The 24,476-nt window shown below is 50.5% G+C and overlaps 9 protein-coding genes across 9 annotated transcripts; 4 read left to right on the forward strand and 5 right to left on the reverse strand.

The window, feature by feature from the left end:
- Nucleotides 1-1,558: 1,558 nt before the first annotated feature.
- V8C40DRAFT_235776 (uncharacterized protein) lies at nt 1,559-3,891 on the reverse strand. The gene has a single exon (XM_083213907.1). It carries the CDS (start codon nt 3,431-3,433, stop codon nt 2,126-2,128), a length of 1,308 nt encoding a protein of 435 aa, XP_083077076.1. The 5' UTR covers nt 3,434-3,891; the 3' UTR covers nt 1,559-2,125.
- Nucleotides 3,892-5,035: 1,144 nt separating this feature from the next.
- Nucleotides 5,036-5,335, reverse strand: V8C40DRAFT_143451 (uncharacterized protein). The gene has a single exon (XM_083211226.1). The coding sequence runs from the start codon at nt 5,272-5,274 to the stop codon at nt 5,077-5,079; it is 198 nt and encodes a 65-aa protein (XP_083077077.1). The 5' UTR covers nt 5,275-5,335; the 3' UTR covers nt 5,036-5,076.
- A 49-nt stretch (nt 5,336-5,384) lies between these two features.
- On the forward strand, nt 5,385-7,263 carry V8C40DRAFT_235780 (Inosine/uridine-preferring nucleoside hydrolase domain-containing protein). Its single transcript, XM_083213908.1, has 4 exons — nt 5,385-5,633; nt 5,711-5,871; nt 5,934-6,103; nt 6,165-7,263. The coding sequence occupies exons 2-4, from the start codon at nt 5,729-5,731 to the stop codon at nt 7,151-7,153; spliced, it is 1,302 nt and encodes a 433-aa protein (XP_083077078.1). The 5' UTR covers nt 5,385-5,633; nt 5,711-5,728; the 3' UTR covers nt 7,154-7,263.
- Nucleotides 7,167-7,983, reverse strand: V8C40DRAFT_235783 (U6 snRNA-associated Sm-like protein LSm8). The gene is made up of 3 exons (XM_083213909.1): nt 7,845-7,983; nt 7,687-7,763; nt 7,167-7,603 (listed from the first exon to the last, which is right to left on the reverse strand). Exons 1-3 carry the CDS (start codon nt 7,870-7,872, stop codon nt 7,409-7,411), a joined length of 300 nt encoding a protein of 99 aa, XP_083077079.1. The 5' UTR covers nt 7,873-7,983; the 3' UTR covers nt 7,167-7,408.
- Nucleotides 7,984-8,891: 908 nt separating this feature from the next.
- On the reverse strand, nt 8,892-10,904 carry V8C40DRAFT_235784 (cyclin-like protein). Its single transcript, XM_083213910.1, has 2 exons — nt 10,295-10,904; nt 8,892-10,181 (listed from the first exon to the last, which is right to left on the reverse strand). Exons 1-2 carry the CDS (start codon nt 10,754-10,756, stop codon nt 9,333-9,335), a joined length of 1,311 nt encoding a protein of 436 aa, XP_083077080.1. The 5' UTR covers nt 10,757-10,904; the 3' UTR covers nt 8,892-9,332.
- Nucleotides 10,905-11,106: 202 nt separating this feature from the next.
- V8C40DRAFT_235785 (WD40-repeat-containing domain protein) lies at nt 11,107-13,178 on the reverse strand. Its single transcript, XM_083213911.1, has one exon. It carries the CDS (start codon nt 12,758-12,760, stop codon nt 11,204-11,206), a length of 1,557 nt encoding a protein of 518 aa, XP_083077081.1. The 5' UTR covers nt 12,761-13,178; the 3' UTR covers nt 11,107-11,203.
- Nucleotides 13,179-14,632: 1,454 nt separating this feature from the next.
- V8C40DRAFT_235788 (kinase-like domain-containing protein) lies at nt 14,633-16,892 on the forward strand. Its single transcript, XM_083213912.1, has one exon. It carries the CDS (start codon nt 15,035-15,037, stop codon nt 16,574-16,576), a length of 1,542 nt encoding a protein of 513 aa, XP_083077082.1. The 5' UTR covers nt 14,633-15,034; the 3' UTR covers nt 16,577-16,892.
- Nucleotides 16,893-20,041: 3,149 nt separating this feature from the next.
- V8C40DRAFT_143556 (cytochrome and DOMON domain-containing protein) lies at nt 20,042-21,964 on the forward strand. The gene is made up of 3 exons (XM_083211227.1): nt 20,042-20,205; nt 20,268-21,094; nt 21,169-21,964. The coding sequence occupies exons 1-3, from the start codon at nt 20,157-20,159 to the stop codon at nt 21,517-21,519; spliced, it is 1,227 nt and encodes a 408-aa protein (XP_083077083.1). The 5' UTR covers nt 20,042-20,156; the 3' UTR covers nt 21,520-21,964.
- Nucleotides 21,965-22,538: 574 nt separating this feature from the next.
- V8C40DRAFT_235794 (F1F0 ATP synthase subunit h) lies at nt 22,539-24,432 on the forward strand. Its single transcript, XM_083213913.1, has 3 exons — nt 22,539-22,983; nt 23,200-23,278; nt 23,697-24,432. Exons 1-3 carry the CDS (start codon nt 22,957-22,959, stop codon nt 23,966-23,968), a joined length of 378 nt encoding a protein of 125 aa, XP_083077084.1. The 5' UTR covers nt 22,539-22,956; the 3' UTR covers nt 23,969-24,432.
- Nucleotides 24,433-24,476: the final 44 nt, after the last annotated feature.

Here is a 24,476-nt window from a genome sequence, read left to right on the forward strand (position 1 = left end):
ATGCGTTGCGTCTTTTTTAACTTCAATTGCTTCCATGACTTGGGCAGATGCATTGGATTATACCTGAATTGACTCAAAGGTTAAAACCCGTGAGAAGCGGTGGCCGCATCTGATACCGAGATGCCACGTCGTCACCCGCCAACTGCTTTGCCTCGCCAAAAACCCACGCACTGACAAGGACCGAAGCTAGCTAGCATTCGACCGAAACTCTGGACCTCAAAAGAATGTTTCAACCTTCTTTTTTTTCCCCTCACGACTCGTCAACTTTCTTGGCCGTGCGTCTTCCCCCACCTGCTGACGGGCAGACGACAAAAGAAAAGATTCAAGTATATCACTCATCCCGGCGTTCCGTGTACGACGCAGTCAGAGGTGGGATGAGACAAGAAAAAAAAAAAGAATGGATATTGCATGACTTTGCTTGCTATCTCGGGCCCGGCGGGAGACACAATCGCGTGCCAAATGCTAATAATACGCCGTAATCCGCAGTGCCTCACTGCAAAAGAGAAGAGTTGTCCAGCAAAAAGGTGCCACCAGGAGCCGGCACGCCCGTTTCGCCAAGTGGCAAGCAAAAAGGCCGTCTCGGAACCACGTCCGTCCGTCCAATCCGTGCATCCCACAATAGCAACAAGAAAGAACAACGAAGAAACAAGAATCAGACAATGAACATAGACCACCCCCAGGATGCCAGCAATCAATCTCGATCTCCCCGCCAAATGAAATCAAGAGATTTTGCCCTCGTTTCAAATCCCAAACCATGCAAAATCGCCTCCCTCCATAAAAAGGGCCATCTCGATGGAGAGTCGGGGAATAGCCCCCGCGTGGCCGCTAAGCAAAAAAGATCCCCATCCTGGGTTGCAGCGACTCCATTCTCCAGACGCTGGATCCTATTGCAGGGTCCCTTGGACGGCAACCCGGCTTCCGGCTCACCACCTTCGCGGGCCACGCCACCAAAGGCGAGAGGCGGAGATGCTGGTTGGCTTTTTGAGTGTGTGAGTGGCCCATTACGAACATTTGTCGTCGTAGCCACGTAATGCCCTCCCATAGCCACAACACAACACAACAACGGACAGCAAAGGAGCCCAATTGTCCCGGGCTGACGAGGGGGAACAGAGACATTCAACGGGCAGGGACGCTGTAGGAATGCCATTGTAGCGCTCGGCATGTCTGGGGGAATGGAAGGGGGTGTCACATCCAGGCACCAGCAATACTAAACTGGCTAAGGACGTTGTGCTCCCACCTCCAAATCGGTAGGTTGGGGGACCATTAGCTGGGCCTAGTAGCAAGTCCTAAAGGCACACTAGAGCACGTTGGCATCGCCTAGCTTCACCTGTATCGTTTTCGTAGACGCAAAACTCCATGAAGAGAAGTGGAAATCGTAGCAACACCATTCAATCAATGACATGTGTATAATACGTGGCCATAGACATGCAAGTATACAATCACTATACTGCTGATTACACTTATAAATCAGCAAACAAGTGTTTGTAACCAATGCCCACATATTGCAAACTACATGGCTGCTTCACGAGACACACACATCCGTCACATTTCAAAATCACAACAAACAAACATCATCAATCATAGCAAGCGTAGATTTGCCCCATTTTGCGAGCTGATACCAACGGAGTATTTACACACACGAGCGCCCTTGTATCTCATCCTTTCGTCCTTCAGAAATTTTCGCTTGTAGCATCTGTATCCTCCGTTTTTGCGTCCATTGCGAGACCTTTTTTGTTTCCCAGTCTTGCTCTTCAACAGCCAATATCATAACAACAAAAAAATGGGTGAAGAAAAAAAAATCTTTGGTCGACCATGCGGCACTTGTACGCTATGTCGGATTGCATAAATCTGCAAGCCCCTGAGCCGCTGGCCAAGTGATGAACAGGTCTTATCCCCTTTCTTCCCCCTACCTCCCGCGGTAGATTCTTTGGAGAATGCCTCCAGATCCAACATAGAAATGACAGTCATAGAAACCAGCAAAGAGGAAATACCGACAGTTATGGCTTGTCAGCAGGTAATAAATAGTATACAGAGGCGGGCAAGCAGCCCTCAAGCTGCTCCCGGCGACTGTGCAATGCACGCAACACATGCACGGTGGTTCTCGTCGTCGTGCTTCTTTGTGTGTTTAGACATCCCACTCCTCTTCGGCGTCGTCCTCGACATCGTCGCCCTTAACGGTCAACGCAGAGAAGGAGCCTCCAAAGCTCTTAGAAGCCACAGGCTTGGTCGACTTGTTGGCGTTGGTTTCGGAGAGTTGCTTGGGCTGAGGGGCGGGGCGAGCCGCGGGAGTCTCCTCTCCAGACTCGGCCGAGGGTGCCTTCTTGCCCTTCTTGGAAGACTTGCTCTTAACGGTGTTCCACTCATCGGACTCTTCCTTGAGCATCTCCATCTGCTCCTCCTCGGATGGGAGAGCAGAGATCCACGAGCTCTCTAGGTTCTGGACAGCCTCCTTCTTGGGAGCAGGGGCAGGAGTGGCCTTTTCGGCAGCCTTCTTCTTCTGGGCAGGCTTCTCAAAGGTGTCGAGAGGTGCATAGAGGGAAGCATCGTCCTTCTTCTCAGCGGCACCGTTGGTTCCGTTGGTTCCATCCCAGGCATTCTTGTTTCCGTTGACGGCAGCCATAAACTCGGAGCCATCCTTGGCGGCGCGGCCTTCGGCAATGCGAGCAGTTCGTCGCTGCTTCTCCTCAAGGACCTTGCGTTCCTTCTCGGTCTCCTCGCGGGCAGCCTTGGCAGCCTCGGCCTTCTTCCTGTTCTGCCTCTGCTTCTTGGTCTCAGCCGGCTCGGGGTTCTTGGGAGCCTTTTGCTTCTTGTCCTTCTTGGACTCAGTATCAGTCAGACGCAGAACGGAAGGACCGGCGGGGGCGGGCTCGAGCATGTCAGAGACACCGCTGACGTCCGCTGGCTTAGTCGCGGGAGAGAGGACAACGGGAGACTCGTCGTCATCAGCATCAGCGCCGTTAGACGATGGGGCAGACTGGACGGCCTCGGGGGCAGCAGGAGCAGGCTTGGGCTTGTTAGCCTTGGACTGCTTGACAGTCTTCTCTCGCTGCTTGGGGCCATCGTTCTTGGTGTTGAACTTGGCGCCCTCCTTGGCCTTGGCAAGTTGCTTGGCAAATTCCCGATTGTCAATCTTCTCCTGGTTTTCAGCATCCTTTTGGTTGCTCGACCACTGAGGAGTCTCGACGGCCTTTGCCTTTTGGGCATCGGCCTTGGATGCCTTGTTGGTGTCCTGGTCTGTCACATAGCTTTCCATGCGCTGCTTCTTTTTCCGGTCCTCTTTCCGAGTCACTGGTTGTGAGTCCTTGACGGGCTTGGTGATGGTGACGCCGCCCTTCTTCTTGTCCTTTTGCGTTGAGACATAGTAGAAGGCATAGCCAACACCAATCAAGGCAGCATAAGCGCCGACTGTGTAGAGCATATTCGTATCAGCCATGATGACTTGGGGCACCGTTGGTGTCGTGAATAGCTGTCAATGGATCGGGCGAGATGGACTCTCGAGATGGAGATGGAGACGAGTGGGGAGAACTGCTGCTCTCTTTGTCTTGAGGAAACGTATTTCGATGCTCAAAGAGAGATCAGGGCAACGCAATGACCAGACGCTCGATCGATTGTCGGATAGCTACAGAGAATGCCGCCGTTGGCTGGATGCTGCAACGATTGCACCCACGGGCGATGCAGAGAGGCTGTCTGCAGCGGCAAACCGGCGCGATTCGCAATCTGGCAGAAACGTTAAAAACTGGCCACTGCGGGACTTGGGCGGGCAAAAGAAAAGGTGGAAATACGGATAGAGGGCAAAGGAAAGGCCCAATTGCCGGAGCACGGGAGTGATGGATGATGGCAGCCAACAAGCATGAAAGAAAAGGAAAAGGAACAGAGGAAGCTGTACAGACCGTTGAGGACACGAAAGAAAAGCACCAGGTGGCTTCAACGCAGAGCAGGGGGTGTGTCGTTTTCGCAACGCCAATGGGGAGAGTTGCAGGGAGTCGTTCAGCGGGAAGGGAGAAAAAGCCAGCAGGGGGGTTCGTGCGCGGCACCTGAGTGGCCGAGCGGCAGAAACGGTGGGGCGGGCAGTTTCTCTTAGCCTTCGATTATGCGAGCCTGGACTGCTTCACTGAGATCGTCTTTCGCCTAAGATGCCGCTTTGGAGCTGCGAGATTGGCGTCCCCTGGAAGAGGAAGAGCGTACGTACGTCGAGGGCCACTGTTTTTGGGGGTCTGGGGTTTGGGGTTTGGAGTTGTGATTGAGGGTTTGGAGGGAGAGTTTTTGGTGATGCGATCAATGCCTTTTTTTTTTTTTTGATCCCTCACGTCGTATTGGCGTCGGGGCGAGGCGGTGCAAAGACCAAGCAAAGCCAATCTTTCCCTTTTCCTTCAATTTGCCCTAGACACAGCTTGTTTTATGTTCCATGGGTATAGGTTGTAATCGGTACCAACTTGCCGACTATGGACTTGTAACAGCAGCTGGCATTGAATCCATCCATCATTCACGCCGCTAGCTGGCAGCTGTGGAATTGCAACCGCCTAAGGGTGTGTCAACCGCGTTTTAAGACGGCCAGGCTTGTCTATATTGAGCCACTGTATGCACATGGAATGTGCTGTTGGCGGCAAGTCACATCCGATGGCACCTCCAGTTATCCTCGAGTAGGTTGAGATCATCCGTAGCACCAACAGTCGATAGTCTGAATGCAAAATACAACAGACTGGATGAACTTGCAGCAGAACTCGCTCGGACTGTGGCACAGAGCCTCCCGGGCGCTAGACGAGCCCATGCAGCCGCATTCCACGCCCGCCACGTTTTCCGTGCTGCTGCGTTTTGGAGCATTGAAGTCTTTGCTCGCTATTGGTGACATTGCGTTCATGGCCATTGCGGCTGATTCCCCGGGCGAGATTTGGATGGACCTACCCTGTAATTGCAGAAAGTTCCATAGGGCAACTGAATACCTACTACAATCAAGCAACTTTATACGCGGCTTTGATAAGCAGGAAGGTAGGTAGTTACTCAATTGTTTGATGAAATCACAAACTCATCTCAACAGGCTGAGCCCAGCTTTTATCTAATGGCAATTGACTCATCCCATCACGTCAAAGATGCACCTATTAAGGTTTCTGTCAAAATCGCAACCCCAGCCCAGAAAGGGAAACAAGCATAACCCGCAAAAGGCAACACAGTTTCCCCAACATTAATCAACAGCAACCCCAAGAAAGACCCCAGACGAGATACGAAAAATACGAATCTGCATATCCAGGTGTCAGACGCAGATCGGAGGTCCAGCATTCGGCACACAAGCGTCACATTTTTGGCCGTTCTTCGGCCGTCGCCGGCCGCTGGGAGCCGCCAAAACGGGGAAAACCCCGGTGTACTATGAAGATTATCTCAGCGAAAAAGTGCAACCCCGCCAACCCTTTGGTTTTTGGCTCTCCTTCGTCTTGGCACAGGTCCTGGTTGTTCAAAAGAGTCAAGTTTTGGCTATTTGGATCTCGTTGGGAGGATTTCATTATTAAATAGACCCGCCCCGATTCTAAAAGATCGAGAAGTTCCTCTTTTTGCTGTGCTTTCTTCTTATAAAAGCCCGCTGCTACTCTGTCTGCTCGAATCCGGTATTGCTCCGAATATATTTACTTGTTTCAACTATTGTGAGTGCAAGATCCTATACATCTTTCGTGCAATTGAGTCACATCATCCTGAACGTACTCTAACATATATCGTCAAGGTTCAAAAGAAAGAAAAGATGGCTCCGAAATGCAAGATTATTCTGGACACCGACCCTGGTGTCGACGATGTCATGGCCCTTCTCTTGGCTCTTAGTGCCTCCCCCGAAGAGCTTGAGCTGGCTATGATTTCTGTCACATACGGTAATGTTCCTCTGGAATGGTATGTCTTCATCCTGTCACACAAGTATCCGTGTATTTGTCCTAACTAATTTCGACCTCTAGCTGCCTTCGAAACGTGGCTGCTCTGTACCACGTCCTGGAGAAGGAGTTTGAATGGAGGAAGTCTCAAGGTCGCCCCGAGGGCTATGAGACTCTGAAAGCCCACAAGACCATTGTGGCTGCGGGAGCTGAACACTCCCTGGCCGACCCTGTCTTGGCTGCTGACTACTTCCGTATGTGCTTGCTTCCTGAGCTTAATAGTTCATTTTGCTGACTGAGACGAATTATATATAGACGGCGCTGATGGACTGCACAATGTTCATGATATCCATGAGGATCTGAAGCCCGCTGATACTTGGAAGGCCTTGTTTGACAAAGATGACAACACTGATCACAGTCCTTCTTACCCTCGCTTCACAGCTTCCAAAGAGCCTGCTTACAAGGAGATGCTGCGTCTTCTCAGAGAGAACCCTCCAGACACCATCAGCATTCTCGCTGTCGGTCCCCTCACAAACGTTGCTCTGGCAGCTACTGAAGACCCCGAGACATTCCTCAGGGTCAAGGAGCTGGTTGTCATGGGCGGAGCCGTCGAGGTTCCCGGCAACGTCACCCCCACGGCGGAATTCAACACATATGCTGATCCTCTTGCTGCCGCTCTCGTCTATGCCCTGACATCGCCCAACCCTGCGTCGACATTGCCGCCTATCCCTAGCCACATTACGGGCATCAAGCCGTACCCCGCGAAGCTCTCTCGCCAGCTCACTGTCACGCTGTGCCCCCTGGACATCACAAACCTCCACTTCATCAACAAGAACTACTTCAATGAGGCAGTCAAGCCTCTTGTTGATGCCGGCAGCCCCCTCGCTCGATGGGCTGCCCACTTCATCAACGGAGCCTTTAACAAGATTGACTCAATGGAGGGAGACGGCAGGGAGCCCGAATTGGCACTGCACGATCCCTTCACCGTTTGGTACATGCTGACACACGACGACCCGCGATGGGGAGTGCCTGCAAAGCCTGAGGATCTCCGAGTTGAGACGATTGGACAATGGACTGCAGGATCCTACATCCTGGACAAGCGTGTCAGATCCAAGCCTGGTGAGGCTTCCGTGGATCTATCAGCAGACTCCGAGGCCGACCCTCACCTGGTGACTCTGGACGAGGTCCCAGGAGATACCATGGGCTGGTTGAGTGTTCGCAAGGGAAACAGAATCAGGCGGGTGATTAAGACTCCTGGAGAAAGTATCTTCAAGGAGATCTGGATGCAGCGTGTTTTTGGATAGAACAATTTTTTTTGTTGGTACTTTGTGCAAAGAGCCGTGTCAGCAAATAAAGCTTAAGAAAGAAATAGTATTAAAATAGATGGTCCATATAAATTCGTACCCTTTGCAAAAAGGCTGGCTTCATGCGTGTATCATAACTCCAAGTGCCCCAATGACCCATACTCAAAAAACAAAAATCTAGATTGGTTCGCCTCTTCTCTTTCGAAATCACAGCCTTTTGGTATATCGAGCGACGGCGCTCTCAGCAGCGGACTTCTAAATGTGTTTGATGCCTCCTATTACTGTGCCCTTCACTTGTGTCCAGTCGATGCTTTCGTCCAGCGTTTCGTCAACTAGGCCAACGGAGCAGACATTGTCGCCTCGGACGAGATATAGGCCTAGAGGGACCTCGGCGGACGGCTCTGGGTCGTCGGGCGTTCGAATGATTCTTTCCACGGCGTTTTTGAGGACCTGCAGCGCGTGACCGTTAGTGTTTGTCCTGGACAAGAAGCTCCTTGACAAGGCTCCCAGAGTGGAAAAGCACAAGCACATACTAGATTTGTCGACTGATCACAAGCTGCCAGCTCTCCAACCAGGATTCGCGAGTCCGCCGTCACAATCAGCACCTTTTCTACAGCACACCAAAAGCGTCAGTCAAAATCACAACGTGGGTTGGTCTGCGGGGTTGAAACGGAGGGGCGTCGGAGCTCACTGTTGAGGTAGCCTCCCAAAGTAGCCATTGTGTGAAGAGAGCGCTGGATCAAAGCTCTCGAATGCACAAGTCGGAGATGGGAGGTGGTCGCGCCGTGGAGGTATAGAGGCTTTTTGGCTGGCGGTGCTTGGGGCAAGAATTGGTTTGGATGCAAGTTTATGGTGATCTTTTTTTGATGCGAGCGCCAGACGGTAGCTCTACGCCGCGCTAGGCTGTTTCTGGGAAGTTTTATGGGAGCGTCACAGAAGCTCGACAGCTTCGATCTCGCGTTTCTTGCTTTAAGCAGTGATGAAAACTATTACACAAGAATAAGATTGAAAAGACAAGCTAAAATAATATATTTCTCCTTGATACAAGGCGTGGCACAGGGGAAAAGATACATGTATTCAAGTCCAGCGTGGACCTTCAACGCGTAAAGGAAGTTGAAGCTTGGAATATCGTACATCCATACCACAAGAGTCAATCACTTTCTATGAAAACTACAGCTCTTCTTCACCTCGTCAGACAAGCCAACAAAGCAATGAAAAGCCACAGCAACAATCGCATCACCCGGAAACAGTGTAATACCAGGGACACAGTATGCAGAGAACCCATGCGCAAGCACAGAGGAAAACCCTGCCAGTGAAACCAAAAATAAGAGTAATCACGAAGTCTCGCTTGGAGACGTTTCAGAGATTAAACTGAAAAGAACAGACACTACACTTGATCTAAGCCAAAAGGCAAAGAGAGCTGAAGAAGAAAAGAGGAAAAAGGAAAATGGTGGTGGGCGTGGAAGGGCTTTATAGGTGTAGGCAGCTGCACGGCTTTGGGGAGCGGTCAGAGCTTTCAGAGTGGCAGAATGGGTGATGCCAATTGGGTGAGCTCGTTTGATGTTCAGATGAAAATGGCCTCGTTGCAACAGGCAACGGCTGGTCAAGGCAGAAAAGTCGTTCAAATGTCATCATGAGTATTTCCTAGGAGCAGCAGGTACCTGACCAGCCCCCAGTCTGGTATCCGGCATGTCGTGATCTAAGTTGAAAGATGTCTAGATATGGAGTAGATATGGGGCAATGAATAGCCTCTTCTCATTCTAAACGATACTCATATTGCACTGTAAAAATTCATGGCCAAGGTCAGATAAGTCTTTGATCGGTTTGCATGTTTGGGATATCAAGCTCTGTCCAGCTCCTGCGAATATAGAATAGCAAAAATACATAAAAGTCAAACCCCATCTCCTAGCTCAATCAAGTCGCATTTAAACCATTGTGCCTATGCGGCAGTCTCTATCCAACAAGCCGGGTCGATGCGAGTAGCTTTGATAAGAAACAGTCCCCAGCGCCATCCCCAAGCTCGTAGCATTACCTGAAGCTAAATGACAAACGTCACATCTTTGCCGAGACCGTTCCATCGTGCCATTGCAGAAAAGGAAAACATGATTAGTAAAACATTCCCAACGCCAAAACCCCCCTCATAGCAGGGTTGAAAGATTCAACAAGTCTGCTCTGGAACCTAGTCTTCTACCAGCTCACCCTCATCTTCCGAGAGTCTGGCCCGTTTTTCGGCCCTTTCACTCTCCGCAGACAGATCGGCCTCTGCATCTTTTCTCTTTGATGGGGATCGTGGTGCGTATTCACCATCGCCTGGTGCCTTTAGGGAGCCTTCGTGCTCTCTGTCCCTTGCTTCCGAGTGTCGGTCTGTCCCCCCATTCACCTTGGGGCCTGGACTATGACTCTCTCGGTCGAGTTCCATCGGCGTTCCAGCGTTGGATGATTGTGTATCATTCAAAGCATCGTTCCGTCTCCGTGTGTTTTCAAGATGGAATGCCGGCGATGGCAGTGATGGGTTCTGCTTTCTAAGCGGATTCTCCGTGTAAAACTGACGCATCGCCTCAATGGCCTTTGTACAGCAGTCCTCGCTCCCTTTCAGGAACTTCCACCAACCTTCACCGTTTACGTCATCGATTTGCTGATTTGTGTGTGCGCAGGCAAAATAGATGGAGCTGATGGCGACGTCTCTCGCCTCAATCAAGAGTGGCAGGGCCGTTAAGCACGCGTCGTTGCAGAATGCCCAAGCTGCCTGCCGCAAGTGCTTGTTGTGGATAACTTCCAGTTGTCCTAGGAGTTCAAAAAGATGACGATAAGGGTTATCAATCATCAGGTCGAATGCGAGTTGCTCCAGCATGACTTCTTCATACGTAAGGATGCTATCTCTCCATCGCCAGTATTCTTTGCTCTGCTCGTCAATAATCAATTTCGTGTTTTTCTGGGCTACTCGAGCAACGGCAATGATGATTTCCTTGGTCTTCCTGCAGTTCTCTTCGGTCTTGTTTGCCAGAAACAAGGAAGTCGCGGCGATGTTCTATGTTTAAAATATTAGTAACGAACATAGAAAACTTTGAGCATCACAAAGTGGTAGAAGAAGCCGTCGCAAATGCGAGGCAAGTGCGGAACAAAGGAGGAAAAAGCTCATACATAGTGGTGGATGCCCCCTTTCTCTTGAACCATGCTAAAGCGCATGTAGAATCTGTGAAAGAAAACGCCGGCCACCCATAGTGTAATCTGTGGCAGATCAAGCATCACGCCAGCCTGATAGATGAAGTTGATTCCCTTCGCCCTGCGAAGCCTCTCTTCCGAAGGCGAAATTCCATCGATTATTGAAGGCGTGCTTTGAACCTCGTCCGTTGTGAAAAACCATTGATTCGGTAGCGCCAAGGGCGTTTCCTCTCCAGAGCGCGATGGCGTCTGCTGACTGGATACGGCTTGCAGTCGCGGAGGAGATGTACGTGCGCTGTGCTGCGGAGGCGTAGGCGCAGCTGGAGGGACTTCGCGACGGCGAGGAGGCGACCGAGATTGCCTCTCATGGCGCGCAGATCCTTGGAGACTCGGCGGTTGATAGCCCTCTCGAGGGGGGCGATAGCGGTCGATGCTCGCCATTGCTGAATGCGATTATGTCAAGTTGGGGATTGACTGCAAGAAGCGACTGTGATATTTCATGGAGAGCTTCAGTGTCGGGGAAAATAAGCCTGCTTTTCACTTTGTTGACCGTTGTCGGCTGTACATCATGACGGAGTTTAGAGATGGGTGGCGCGACAAACATTACGCAGGTCGTGGTTGGGTCCGTCCTCCTTATCTAATCTACATCCGCAGTCAGGTTAGTCACATGACTAAGCAGCGATCTAGCCCGATCGTTCAGTAAAGTGAGAGCAAAGATTCAGTGTAAGTGAGTTTGCTCTGAACCTGCTCTCACTTTTACACGTCTTTGATGATTTTGGTGATTCATTCGTGTTCATTTCGCAGGGAAATTACGGTCTGTTTCGCCAACCTGGGTATCAATTCCGATTTGCCAGTTATTCCCACTCAACATTAAGTACAATATCTTCACTAAATCGCCTCGCCGTCATTTCTTCCCCAGAGCTTCACTGTGCGGTCGTGTCCTCCACTTACAATCCATCGCCCGTCGTTGCTATAGTCCACGCTGGCAACCGGAGCAGTGTGTCCACTTAGAGTTTGCACCAAAGTCCAATCGTCAGCCGAGAAAATCTTGATGTTTCGGTCAAAACCACTTGAGATAAAGTAGGTGCCGGCCTTCTTGGGCAGCTGTGCACCCTTCTCGTCTTGGCCCGGTGGGATTCCAAGAAGAGGATCATCCAAGCCCTTGTACCAGCGCATATCGGAGACAGCACTGTTATGGGCACCAACACCACCGGTCCTCTGCACTTTGCGGACATCCCAGCACTTGATCCATCCATCAGCAGAGCCGGACAGGACTCGGTGTCCATCAGAGCTCCAGTCTAAGGCGTGTATCGGTTTGATGTGTCCATCTAGATGTCCGTCTAAAATCATTACGGTTCGCCCTGATCGTAGATCCCATATCCTGCCAATGCTATCCAGACCAGCGCTAGCGAGTAGAGAGCCATCCGTGTTGAAGCTGACGGCATAGACGCCCCGTGAATGACCTTCCTGTAATAGAAGCTCTGCATTTGTCTCGACATCCCACAAACGCCATGAGGTATCCTCCGAAGCAGATGCCAGATAACGGCCGGATGGGTGAAATTCTACTCGGCAAACTCGTTGCGAGTGTCCCTTGAAGGTTGATAGAGGGGTATCTTTGTTTAATGACCAAACATGGACCAACCCCTCGGCACCCCCAGACGCAAGGTTGACCGAGTCTGGAGAGACTCCGCTCTCAGGCAAGGTAGCACCAGGAAACCACGAGAGACCGCTGATTTTGTTGGTGTGTCCACGGAAGTTCATCTTCTCCGTTAGATTTTGTGTTTCGACCAGTTTTACTTGGCCACCCCAGTTGCCCACGGCAATCAGCTCCCCATTCGGTGAGAATCTGGTCATGCTTATATGCCTCTCGCCAACGGTCTGACTTCCCTGCAGCTCAAATGCCTGTAATCTGTCCTTGATGTGTTTGCGAAATTTGACATGCGTCCGCAATGGTATTGTTGACTCGACTTTTTGGAAAGCTGTCCTCCGTTTTGCCCGTGGCAAGGAGAATTCGGCGATGTTGATGCGAGCCTGTAGCAGCTCGGGCCCTCCTCTCGAATAAAACTCTTCTTCTTGCTCCTCCTCTTCCGCGTCTTCAGCATCTTCCATGGTGATGTCGCCACTCTCCAGCCCAGCCATTTCCGCCTGGATCGTCAATAGCTCTCGTAGTCGGTCTCGGCGGTCGGCTGGTCCTTCGCCGAATAGGGTGATGGGCTCCCCCATTTCTCGCAGCTTGGCACGAACTCGTCCATCGTCAGTCGGGACGGCAATTGTGGCGGCAAGTCGTTTTCTATTGAACTGGTTTAGGATCGCGGAGGCTTTCTCTGGCGGGGCGCCATCGCCCATGTTCATTTCGTAGTCATGATCTTCTGGGACGTCTTCTAATGCAATGCCGGTGCTTTGCTCCGCCTCCTCCACGTATGCCTGCCGTGATGGGTGTATCATTGTGTCGAGCTGGTTCAAGGAGTTTAGATATGGAAGTTCGTGACGAGCGAGTGGTTGGTTGGTTTAGTGGCAGGATGACGGGGGTTTCTTGAAGTAATAATTCAGGTTCTAAAGCAGCTCTTGCAAAAGAAGTAAAGAAGAAAAAGCTCAATGCCTAAGAACAAGGACACTTAAATCGCTGGTCCCGATAGCAGCGCGATTCTTGGTGCTGTTTGGAGAGCCAGGTCGTTCAGCATGTGCATTTAATCTGGATGAGGCTGCCTAAGCTTTGGAGCTCTAGAAAATTGACACCACTGATTATTGGTGGGCCTGGATTATGTAACCCAGAAAAGTCTCTATGCGTTCAGCTACGCAGATGTCCAACGCACGACGAGCATACAAAGCACGACCTTATTTGAAGTCAAATGGCAATGATTTTGAATGATTAGATGCTATTCAGAGTAGCTATTCCTATAGCGATTCCTCTAATTTAAGTGCCTATTCCAAACCTTGAAAAGAGAGGGAAAACGAGGGCACAGAGAGATATTTGACGTCTGCATGGGTCTCTACACACGGTGACAAAGGTGAGCCGACGGAGCACATGAGTGGCCTCATGCTGCTGGCAGAGATATCGTGTAAATCATTGATAGTACTCTTCATCAGTTGGCAAAATTTGCCACTTTGAGCTAGAACAAATAAATAGCCAGTATAATAGAGGCCGAAAATCCAGGAACAGAGCTTTACAATTAGACGGTGGAATTGTTCTAGACCACTTCAAATGGCTCAAGAGCTACAACAATCACTGGCTATTCACGTCTCCACGTCGTACATGCATTAGGACCATAATTCCGCCATTAGCCGTGCTTATAAAATGCATTTGACCATGCACTCATCTCATGGAAGTACTTATTTGCCACGAGTCAACGGATACAGCAAGTCGGGCTGTCCACGTTGTACTGCATATGGGGCCACGAACAAAGCAGGTCGCATCTGTAAGCGCCGGGAGAATGTGAGTTCAGGATAAGACACACAGGATAGGCACTGCTGGGTTACTGCTTTCCTACACGACATCTACAGTGGATAAGTGAAAGAGTCTCTGGATTCGAAGTAGGACTTGGACGATTAAACCAGTTGAGCTACCTGATAGAAGCCTGCACGGATGCTTTGTCGAAGGATTTGGAGAGTGTCTGCGGCAGATTCAGGCACCGCACCGAATCTGACGACAATAGTGTAGGGCAGCTCGCTCGTGCACCGACGGAGCTGCCGCTAATTGCCTGGCATTCCGGGGCTGCCAGCCAAACACGCATGGCATGTGCAAGTCGCTGGGCCAATTGCAGCCCTGGAAAAACACCATGACGCAGGAATGCTGAGATTGCATGTTCCCCTGTGATTATTATGCCGGCAAGTCGACTGGGAAAATGACAGCTCGTGACACTCGTCCAGCTCTTTGGGCGCCTCATGTGATGTACAAGTGAGTACACGGTGAATATCCACATATGTTACCTTTCTTGGCGCAAGGCAGTCAGTCAAAGGTATCTTTGAAAGAGGCTCTCTTTGATCAATGGAACTTTTTTTCTTTGTTTTCAATTTTTTCTCTCGCTCGCCTCAACCTGCATTGATATTGGGGTGCAGCCTAACTTTGCCCTAACGAGGTTTAGCGGGCCATGCCGCTCCCTGCTTTGCGCTGACATGTGCTGTAAACCGTCCAGTAAACTCCAGTAAATTCTGGAGCAAAGCGCGCCGTTCCCCGCGGGCAGCTCCCTAGCAAGGAAGGTTTCAAGGGCTTGCAAGGGCTATAGCGAGTAAGTAGCACGAGTAAGAAGTGAGCTGAGGCTTGCTGCAGTGAAGCTGTAAAAAATGCCCGGCACATGCACTTTTTGCTTTGATCCAATTACTAAAAATATTCAGCCTGTGGCTTGGCCGGCGGCTTCCTCTTCCGCTGCTTCCTTGTTTTCTTTCGCTTCCCTTTCTCTTCTTCCTCTTTACACCTTTTGGTGAAACAAACACGATACCCTCGGTTCTTTCAGACTCTCCCTTTTGACAAAAAGGACACTCGCAAATGCCTATACACCAAACCTCTGATCTGCCCACATCCTTCTTCAGGTACCAGATGCGTGTTACGAGCCTTCTTGAATCCCAGCGTCAAACCGAATCCGCGCATCGTGTAGATCCGGAGCGCCGCCGTGGCACGCTTTGAAAGCGACGAGATTTGCGACAGGAGTTGACAAGCTCCTAGCCATCGCATTTTGTCACCTTCTTATCTCGACACAGTGGTGAGCCGCATTTCTTGTCATCATGATCAAGAAAGCAGCGAGCTCTCCCCCAAAGGCGCTATCCACAGTACGTGGTTTCCAGATCACGCCAGCGGCCTCTGGCGATGAGGATTCCGACAATGGGATCGACACCCCACGCCTTTCAGCTCACCGAGGCCGTCCGCACATCGATGATGTTGTGAGCGCTAATTGCAGCCCGATTTTGCGTGGCACGGCTTCGCCAAGAATCTCGGGAATCGCCAAACTGCGTTTGCAAATGGAACCTTTGAGCCTTGACCCGGGATCGCGCTCGTCATCCATGTCTCGAAATGGCAGCCGCCTAAATTCTTCAACAAGCCTGGGGCAGATAAGCCGCTCCCAGAGCCGAGATGGGGCCCGAAGTGAAACCGGCAGTGAGCTTTCTGATGGCGGGTCGACTAGTTATGAGGTCAATCTGGAGAACGACTTCGTGAGCGAGAGTGTGCGCGAGAGATCTTTTATGGGAACCCTGGAAGGTGGGTTAAACCCGAGGCGCAAGATGACGTCGGAAGATTTTGAGCCGCTTCGATGCCTAGGCAAAGGAACTTATGGCACAGTCGTACTGGTGAAGCAGCGCGCAACCGGAAGGCTCTACGCTCAAAAGCAATTCAAGAAGGCCTCTCTAGTGGTTCACAAGAAACTAGTTGAGCAGACCAAGACGGAGCGGCAGATCTTGGAATCAGTGAACCGGCACCCCTTTGTTGTCAAGCTATTTTATGCCTTCCAAGACCAAGAAAAGCTCTATCTGATTCTGGAATACGGCCAGGGAGGAGAACTTTTTACTCATCTTAACACTGAGAAGATGTTCTCCGAGTCGGTGGCCGCCTTTTACATGGCTGAAATGCTTCTGGCCATTTCCCACCTTCATGACACTTTGGGTGTAGTGTACCGTGATCTCAAGCCCGAAAATTGCCTCCTCGATGCGGAGGGCCATCTTTTACTGACGGATTTTGGCCTATCAAAGGTGGCAGTCGAACAGTCCGAAGACAGCTGCAACTCCATTTTGGGCACCGTTGAATACATGGCACCTGAGGTTATTCTGGGGAAGAAATATGGCAAAGCCGTGGACTGGTGGTCGTTTGGGGCTCTCGCATACGACTTGATGACAGGAAACCCACCTTTCCGGGGAGGAAACCATGCCAAGATCCAGGACAATATTGTCAAGCAAAAGCTCGTGCTGCCTTACTACCTTAGCCTGGATGCCAAGGACCTTCTTACCCGGCTCCTGAGAAAAGACCCCAACAAGCGACTAGGTGCTGTGATGCCCAAGGATATGCAGACATTGAAGAAGCATAGATTCTTTCGCAAGATTGATTGGAAGAAGTTAGCCGCACGAGAGGTGGAGCCACCCATCCAGCCCATGATCACCGATCCTGAATTGGCTGAGAATTTTGCGCCTGAATTCACGGAGCTTTCGCTGAGCCCTACAGTCTCGTCTAGGGACTTTTGGCCGGCCAGCCCATCCAAAGATGACATGTTTGGCGGATTCAGCTTTGTGGCTTCGTCAAGCCTGCTGGAGAGCGGGGGTTATTTGGCAAGTCGTTAAAATAGACTAGAGACGATGCTGTAGAAGCATTAGTAGCAGCAGCATCGGCATTTGAACCGGCGTTTATTGGCGGGGCTCTCTAGAGAGTAGGATAGACAGTATTGTCTAGATACACGCGCCCAGAGGAGATTTTAGATATTTTGGTTTGTTTTCATAGTTGGTAGCTGAGTTAGATAAATGGAATACTCGGTATGTTTGACGGTCCTGGCGCATTGCTACTAGCTTCAACCTGCTATCGTACTCGTATCCTCCAAGAAATATGCATCAGGATAGACTTGTGTTCTTAGTTTGATGATGACGCGTCCCTGTTGAGACGGAGCTTCTATTGCTGATGAAGTGCTGGGGTTGATCTCGATAGTGTGGCACACAGGGGTGGTGTTACAGTCCCTGCCGGGAATACCCTTCGGCAGTGAGGATGTCCAAGTATAGGCTCCGAGCTTGTACAAGTCATTCATGTTTTGAAAAGGTTTCAAGCTCTCAGCGGTTCTGCGTCAGCGCTATTTCCCTTATCATTGGTGTTGATTCATGAGAGAAGATGTAGAGAATGGCATTGGACAATGATGGGAGTGATTCCACATCACTGGAGAAGGAATGGGAGGTGAAGCCTATTATAGACAATGTTGGAGAGAAGGATGAGTCTGAATTGGGCTTACTGGCCGTTTGTTGTGTCTGTTCTGACCTAGCGGTATCGACATGTATTACCGTTTTGAGGCAGTAGTTGATATCAGGCTTATTCGTTGAATTGGCGGTATCAACATGTATTACCACTTCGAGTCAGTTGTCGATATCGGGCTTATTCATTCGCACAAACTTGCCGTGGCTGAGACTATAAGCGTTGGAATTGTTCCTCAACATAGGATAGAGGATAGTTTGAGCAACTAGTCCGCAGATTTGAGACTACTCCGTGTTCTAGCGAGTAATATGGAGTGTGTAGGATCGGGCATGATCACATATGCACACACCCCCCTGGGCATCATGTGTCGGTGATAACAACCTTGAAGTTGGCGGCACTTGTTGTGTAGTTACGTAGACGGGAGCGGAGATAGCAGAGAGATCCGTCAATGGAACCCTGTTAACAAAGTGAAAGACATCAATCTAGCCGAAGCTGGAGGCGCAGCGTTACTTCTAGGCACGAGAGACGCATTACGAGACGCGTTACTGGTTCGTCGTGAGATGACATAGGTATGTAAGATTTGGAAACAGAGGGAGTGAGATGAGGTTGCAGTGCTAGTAGCTAGTGGGAAGATATTAATGGATGGGACATATAGATGCTGGAAGCAGAGATATTCGGTGGAATTGCAGTATTAGACGTCAATATTGATTGAGAGATACAGATGAAGCGCCGTTTTCTTAAGCTGCCTTATCCAATTGTCGACGTATCGCTGAATCTTTTCTACCATTTCCAGTTGGTGTTAAGGAAAGGGACTGGAGTATGTAAGACGGCACTTCGTACCCAGGCATGTAAATCGGGGCACTCTGAATATGGAGTGGTACAACGTAATACTTTGTGGGGGAGAAGCTGAAGGCTTCAATTGCGGAAGGTGCTATTGGCCCGAAGAGCTTGCAGTTGCTCCATGTAGGTTCTCTAGGTACCGGACATTTCTTCAGACGTTTGTTAACTTTCTCTTTACTTTGCACAACTTCGGACTCTTTTGCTTCGTATTTGACACCTTGAAAAAAAGTTCAAAACAGCCTTTAGGCTTTGACAAAGGTTTGCATAGTCTGCTCGCTACCCTGCTTTACGAGAAAGCCACCGCGTCTAGCTTGCCATATCAGGTAGCGGGCGCCAGCGCGGGATGGCGCCGTTCAGAACGAGGCAGTGCTGGCAGCGCAAAGAAGCTTTCGAGGTGCCCGTCTTTAGCTGGCTTTACACGACGATGAGGCGCGATGGCTATACGGCTCAACGCAGTGGCTGGAGAGCTTAAAAAAAGTCAATGAATATACCGGCATCTTGATCGCGATAATCGTCATTTCACGGCAGAAACGACAGAAACAAGATCATCGCAATCAGATCAGGAACCGTTAAAGGATACTCAAGGTCAGAACGAATCTGAAATTCAGATGTTGCTCCGGGTCGGGCAGTTAGATCCTCCGGCGGGCCAAACAGGTCAGCACTCAATATCTGACCCATACCATGTATTTGAGATACCTATTCTCACTACTGTAAGCCACTCCGCGTTCTGTTGCCGCCAAGCTAAGGGCCGGAGCACAGATTTGGGAAAAAGAGTGAAGCAGACAGAAGGCACGCCCACGCCTCTACGAAGTACCTACTGGTTGCGCGTCTGGGAGCTGCTCTGCGCCTCGCTTGTGACACTCAACAAGAGATCGCCAGGCACTCTTCCTTGTCGTGGTTGTCAGCACGTGCCGTCTCTACCGTCGGTCTGCTGTGTTAAGGACTTGTTTGGCAGATGGATGATGGATTGCTCCGCTGAGAAGGCCATATAGAACAGGAGAGCCGGGCGAAGCGAAGAAGCATACGGCAAGATTAATGCCGGCATGATGAAGATTTACATCAATGGCGTCGATATCGCCCCTAAAGATAGTCTCTGCCGTGGTGGCTTGAGATTGGGGGAACAACTACTGTGCTGTAAGACGGGAGGCCTTGTGCACGAAACACGCACGCCGATTCAGCAGAAACCATCAGCACCCCTGGATGCCTGTTCTTCCAACCAGCGTCCTTGATTACATTGAGGAAGTCTCCCACTGGTGCCAGCAAAAACAGAGCCAAGGCCCTAACGGGATAATGCTGTCTTATTCCAACCTGCATGAGTGATAACCCGCTGGTTTGGGACTGCAGAGTTGGGGTGTGCCCCCGCTAGAGGCAGCCTCATTTTGGTCAACCTGCGATCTAGGCCATGCTCCCCTCAACTGCTACTGCCCAATGTTAGTCTGCTCTGCACTTGAAACTAGTGCTGCGAACATGACGAGCGTGGAGGTAGTTGAATCCATGTCATGTTCAATCCTTCAGCTACCCTTTTGGCCAAGAGATGTGCGTACCTACAAGGCTCGTTTCGTCATCAACATCATCGTTGAAATCATCTATGGTCCGGGTCCGGCTTGTCTTGTTTCCAAGCCGGACAGATTCGAGCGACTAATAGGCATTCCAGTCTAATTTCTGGACCCATCTGGGTAATCTAGTGACGAAGTCAATGCCCATCTGGTGTAAGGCTGGGGACTGCGGTGGGCTTGCAAAGCAGCTAGAGGCCCCGGAGAGAGGAAAAAATAGAAACAGACTTGCAGGGGGAAGATGCATCAATGCGTCTCGACACACCCCTTCTCACCCCTTGGGGGGAGCCGGACGAGCCCGAGACGTCCCTATCGTTGTCCTAACGAAGGCCTCGAACATTTAAGTATTCATTGCTCGCTCCCTCTGCCGATGGCTAGAAAGACGCTTGTCAACAAGCAACTAGTGACATCCCGCAGCGACGCCTCTTGTCACACACAACTCCTGGCGGGTGTTATAAACTAGAGCGATTCCCTTCACACCCCCTCTCGATCTTATCTCCTATATTGCTTCATATCATACGCACGTCTCAATACAAAGTATAGAGGCGCATTTACAAACGCGCGGGCATACATCATGAGGTTCTCACAAAGCACGGCTTTGGCCGCCGCTGCCACTGGTCTCTGTAAGTCGCACCCGTCTGCTCCGCCCCTCTGGCTATGCTTTGAAATTAACAAGAGTTGTAAGACATCGGCGCTGCTTCCGCCGTCACAGCACCATTCTGCCCTACCGACGGCGTCTGCTTCGAATGGGGAGTCCCTGAGGCCTCGGCCAAGGTGGGATCCGGCGACATCTACTTCCAGCTCAAGGCTCCCACATCTTGGCAATGGATCGGACTCGGTATTGGTACTCAGATGGATCACTCACAGATGTTCATCATGTACCAGGATGGCAATGGAAACGTTACGCTCAGCACGAGGCCGGGTGCCAACCACGTCATGCCCACTTACAAAGCCAGAAACGACGTCACGCTCCTGGCCGGTTCTGGTGTGGTTGATGGCAACATGGTTGCCAACGTGAAGTGCGGCAACTGCACCAATCTTGACCTGACGGGCCAGTCGAACTGGATTTCGGCATGGAAGTCGGGAGATGCCTTGGATTCGACGAACCCGGCGGCCATTATCACACAACACGATAGCATGACCCAGTTTCACGTCAACTTGGGCCAAGCTAGCATCAGCTCCAACGCAAACCCCTTTGTCGGCTCCAGCAGTGACAACAGCAGCGGCGGAAGCTCCGGCGGAAGCTCCGGCAGCTCTGGTGATGGCGACGGCGATAGTGATGGTGATGGTGGCGCTGTATCAGGTGTCACTACTAGCTCGACGAACCAGACTCTGGCCAGTGCACACGGCATCCTCATGTCGGTCATCTTCGTTATCATGTATCCGCTCGGCGCTGCCTTGATGCCTCTGATCGGCAAGTGGTATATTCATGCATCTTGGCAGACTATTGCTTTCCTGGGAATGTGGGCTGGACTTGGACTTGGTGTCACCATCGCCAGAAACCAGAACGTGGTATGTCTTTTCTCTAATTCTCTCATTACGTGTACCAATTCAAATTTCCATACTGACAATTTTCGTCCTTATAGTTCTTTGACCAAGCTCACTCTCGATTGGGAATAATTCTCGTCCCCCTCATCAGCCTGCAACCTCTCTTTGGCTTGATTCACCACATCAACTATCTCAAGACCCAGAAGCGCGGCTTCTTTGGCCACCTTCACTGCTGGTACGGACGTGCGCTCATGATCATTGGTATTGTCAACGGCGGTCTCGGTTTACAGCTCGGCAACGCCCCTACACGTTATATCATTGCCTACTCGGTCGTGGCTGGCGTTACTACGCTGATTTACCTGGCTTCAATTGCTCTTGGCTGGAGCCGAGCGACCAGGAAAGAGCACCAGTCGAAGCAAGAGTATGCATCGGTGGCGCAAGCCTCGTAAAGAGGAGGTTTATATACGGCGAATGTTGTGATTATACGATACGGTCTGGGATGAAAAGCGTTTTGAAATAGGCACATGATGCCATTGGTATACCCCCCTTTAACATGCACAATCACAGACATGCAAATACGTACAGTATGTCTGTTGGCGTTTGGACATAATATTTTCTTTGAATTGGGAGAGTCGGTCGCTTCTGATTGGTAATACGGATATGGGAATGAAAGGTTTATACCGAGTATATAGAGATGTGTAAGCCATCATATTTGCCCGGGCAGCTTACGCCTTTATGATATCATTAACTCAACATTTGGAAATTATTTTTGAATGCAGACAGTCTATCCACAGTGGTAATGATAAGTACCGTGTAGTCTCGGATTATTTACATATAATTGAATATCGGGAACTGTCTATGTGAGGGATCAAACGAAGGATCACAAGCAAAGGGGAGTAAACACGAGAGAAGACCGAAGGCACTAAGCTCAAATGCAACGAAGCAAGCTATGTGACTTAGAATCTGAATGTGATGATGATGGGATATAACTAAGCAGGAGAGCGAGGAGGACTAACAAAGTGCAGTGGGGTTATGTGACAGTCTACCTACCAGTTCAACTGGACTGAACCGTGTTGCTTGTAGTTCTGTTGTATAATTCAAAGCTGTCATCAACATCTGATCAAGGCTTCAAGCCCCACATCTTGTCCAAGAGAGCTGCTCAGTTTGGCCGTGCTGTAATGCAAGATGCTTGATGGAGCTCTTTGGTGGCCCATTGAGATTTGCTGTGCGTACCTACATGTAAGCGGCTCCCTGCATGACGCCGCCTAGTAAGTAGTACATGGCAAATAATTCGCCCACTAAAGAAAAAAAAAGAACAGCAACTAAATCAATCGGAATATGTATGTGCTGTGGAATGCAAAGATAGATCCATTGATGTTTATTTGCCGCAGTCTATGCCATACTCATATAGCATTGGATGATATTCTTGATTGAGCTTCTGCGTGGCCTGACGTCGTTTTCGGGATGCTACGCGACTTCTCCCGAGTCACGTGCAGCTCTTTCATCTCCGCAAGCTCCCGCTAAATCCCAGCGCTCTGAAGCACTGGAACAGCTCCAGTTAAGAAAAAAACAGTGGGAATTAGTGGACGTAGTGGGCACCAACAACCAACAATAGCGGCTCCTCATCCATCAAAACCTGAGGCACCAAGGAAGAAAAAAAAGTTGCCGCAGCCCAGGCACAAAGCACCAAAAGAGGAAGAAAAAAAGCCCGGCGCTCCGCGTGACGGGCTGGCTGGCCATGCTTTAGCCGGGGAAAGTCTCCCAAGGTTCGGCATCACGATTTTCACAAAACCCTCAGCCTGTCTCCATTCCTCTCCCCCCCAAACCTTTGTCCGGGTCCGCCCTTTTGCTCTCCGCCAATTGAGCAACGCCCAAGCCATTTCAAGATGCTCAGCCAACTGTCCCGGGCCTCTGTAAGTACCTATCCTGCTGTTCCCTCTCCATCAATCAATCCCAGCCGATGCGAAAAACCCTCTCCCTTTGCTGGGCTTTTTGTCCACGTCGCCGCCATCGTCATCTTCGCCCCTCCCCGCATGCGATGCGATGCGATGCGCTGGCCCGGCATAAGCCTTGCACACCTCAGCTCGGAATTGTTCATTGCTAACTGGTTCTTCTTTCCATCGATCTAGCGCGCTGTTGCTGCTCGCGCCGCCAGAGCAAATGCCGTCCAGGTGAGGGGCTTCATTGCCCCAACCGTCTCACGACGAGGTATGGAAATGCGCCTTATATCTTCCCTTTGTGTCCAAGTCAATCCATCATCTGCTGTCGGTCCATTGTCAACTTGGAGGTGGCCTATTCTTTCCACTGCATTTTACATTGGTTGGGAATTCTTCAGAAGCTCTACATCTATTTTGTCACTTTTATACCCTCAAAAGCTATAGCCGATACCTCCGATTGCTACCATTATTCATCTGGCCACCTTTGTTACATGGACCTGCCTTCATGAAAACCATCAGCCTCACCGACCCGACACTCCTTCTTCGCCGAGATAGCATGACAACTCGAGCAACAAGCGTTGCGCTATTTCCCGCCACATCTGCACACTCCAGCTTAGCTAAACTAGCTTGATATACATGCCCAAGGCAATATCAACCAGAACGTGTCAACTAACGCAATATCTTTCTAGCCGACTTCGTTCAGGAGCTCTACCTCAAGGAGCTCAAGGCCTACAAGACCCCCGCCGTCAAGGAGTCCGATGCTGAGGGCCAGGTCCAGGTCTTCGCCATGCCCAAGACCCCTGCCTCTCCCGAGGAGGCTAACCTTGCCGACAACCTCAAGGCTTACGAGTCCATGGCCGTTGAGATCGAGGGTCAGGATGCTTCCGCCCAGTCCGCCACTGGCGTTGCTCAGCTGCCTGACTGGCTTGAGGCCGAGGAGGAGGAGGAGCCCCACCACTAAAGGATCGAAAAACCGCGCTTTTGAATGAAAACAAGGAGAGAAAATCCTGTCAGCTGGGTGGAATAGAGTGGGGGAAGAAAGAGAGAAGGAAAGGATAAATCGTCAGTTTAGTGCAGAAAGCTCACTTTTGACGTTCAGCGGGAGTTTGATATACGAAAAGAGTGGAGGATGAAGAGACAAGAGAGAAAGAGCCAGGAGGGGGAGGCAGTGGCATACCGGACAATCCATAATTTCTTGGCCGGGCTGATTGCGGCCAGGAACAAGGATGTCGGTCTTGTCAAAAGGGATACATTTTTACATATCCCATTGTACATTTTTCCTCAAACAGCCCTCGATTCAATGTAGGACATTGTTCTGAATGCCAATATCAATCAAGATATGCAAAGTTCCATGTGCACCCGCCTCTCAAATAGTGACAAACTTCACTTCTCTTTATAGTGAACAAACTTCACTTCTCTTTATAGTGAACAAACTTCACTTCTCTTTATAGTGAACAACAAATCTAGAA

The sequence above is a fragment of the Trichoderma camerunense genome (genome assembly GCF_050948025.1).
Source record: "Trichoderma camerunense strain CBS 138272 chromosome Unknown V8C40scaffold_3, whole genome shotgun sequence".
Lineage (NCBI taxonomy): Eukaryota > Fungi > Ascomycota > Sordariomycetes > Hypocreales > Hypocreaceae > Trichoderma > Trichoderma camerunense.

Excerpts from the sequence above, each read along its gene's own strand:
- V8C40DRAFT_235794 (XM_083213913.1), top strand. The coding sequence starts at position 22,957 with ATGCTCAGCCAACTGTCCCGGGCCTCT. Across the intron at positions 22,984-23,199 it reads GCCAACTGTCCCGGGCCTCT|CGCGCTGTTGCTGCTCGCGC; the intron begins GTAAGTACCTAT and ends CCATCGATCTAG. Across the intron at positions 23,279-23,696 it reads CCCAACCGTCTCACGACGAG|CCGACTTCGTTCAGGAGCTC; the intron begins GTATGGAAATGC and ends ATATCTTTCTAG.
- V8C40DRAFT_235783 (XM_083213909.1), bottom strand. The coding sequence starts at position 7,872 with ATGGCTACTTTGGGAGGCTACCTCAACA. Across the intron at positions 7,764-7,844 it reads TTTGGGAGGCTACCTCAACA|AAAAGGTGCTGATTGTGACG; the intron begins GTGAGCTCCGAC and ends GGTGTGCTGTAG. Across the intron at positions 7,604-7,686 it reads GTGATCAGTCGACAAATCTA|GTCCTCAAAAACGCCGTGGA; the intron begins GTATGTGCTTGT and ends CACGCGCTGCAG.
- V8C40DRAFT_235788 (XM_083213912.1), top strand. The coding sequence starts at position 15,035 with ATGATCAAGAAAGCAGCGAGCTCTCCCCCAAAGGCGCTATCCACAGTA.
- V8C40DRAFT_143556 (XM_083211227.1), top strand. The coding sequence starts at position 20,157 with ATGAGGTTCTCACAAAGCACGGCTTTGGCCGCCGCTGCCACTGGTCTC. Across the intron at positions 20,206-20,267 it reads CGCCGCTGCCACTGGTCTCT|ACATCGGCGCTGCTTCCGCC; the intron begins GTAAGTCGCACC and ends AAGAGTTGTAAG. Across the intron at positions 21,095-21,168 it reads TCGCCAGAAACCAGAACGTG|TTCTTTGACCAAGCTCACTC; the intron begins GTATGTCTTTTC and ends TCGTCCTTATAG.
- V8C40DRAFT_235776 (XM_083213907.1), bottom strand. The coding sequence starts at position 3,433 with ATGGCTGATACGAATATGCTCTACACAGTCGGCGCTTATGCTGCCTTG.
- V8C40DRAFT_235780 (XM_083213908.1), top strand. The coding sequence starts at position 5,729 with ATGGCTCCGAAATGCAAGATTATTCTGGACACCGACCCTGGTGTCGAC. Across the intron at positions 5,872-5,933 it reads GGTAATGTTCCTCTGGAATG|CTGCCTTCGAAACGTGGCTG; the intron begins GTATGTCTTCAT and ends TTCGACCTCTAG. Across the intron at positions 6,104-6,164 it reads CTTGGCTGCTGACTACTTCC|ACGGCGCTGATGGACTGCAC; the intron begins GTATGTGCTTGC and ends AATTATATATAG.
- V8C40DRAFT_235784 (XM_083213910.1), bottom strand. The coding sequence starts at position 10,756 with ATGGCGAGCATCGACCGCTATCGCCCCCCTCGAGAGGGCTATCAACCG. Across the intron at positions 10,182-10,294 it reads AAGGGGGCATCCACCACTAT|AACATCGCCGCGACTTCCTT; the intron begins GTATGAGCTTTT and ends TTTTAAACATAG.
- V8C40DRAFT_143451 (XM_083211226.1), bottom strand. The coding sequence starts at position 5,274 with ATGCTGGACCTCCGATCTGCGTCTGACACCTGGATATGCAGATTCGTA.
- V8C40DRAFT_235785 (XM_083213911.1), bottom strand. The coding sequence starts at position 12,760 with ATGATACACCCATCACGGCAGGCATACGTGGAGGAGGCGGAGCAAAGC.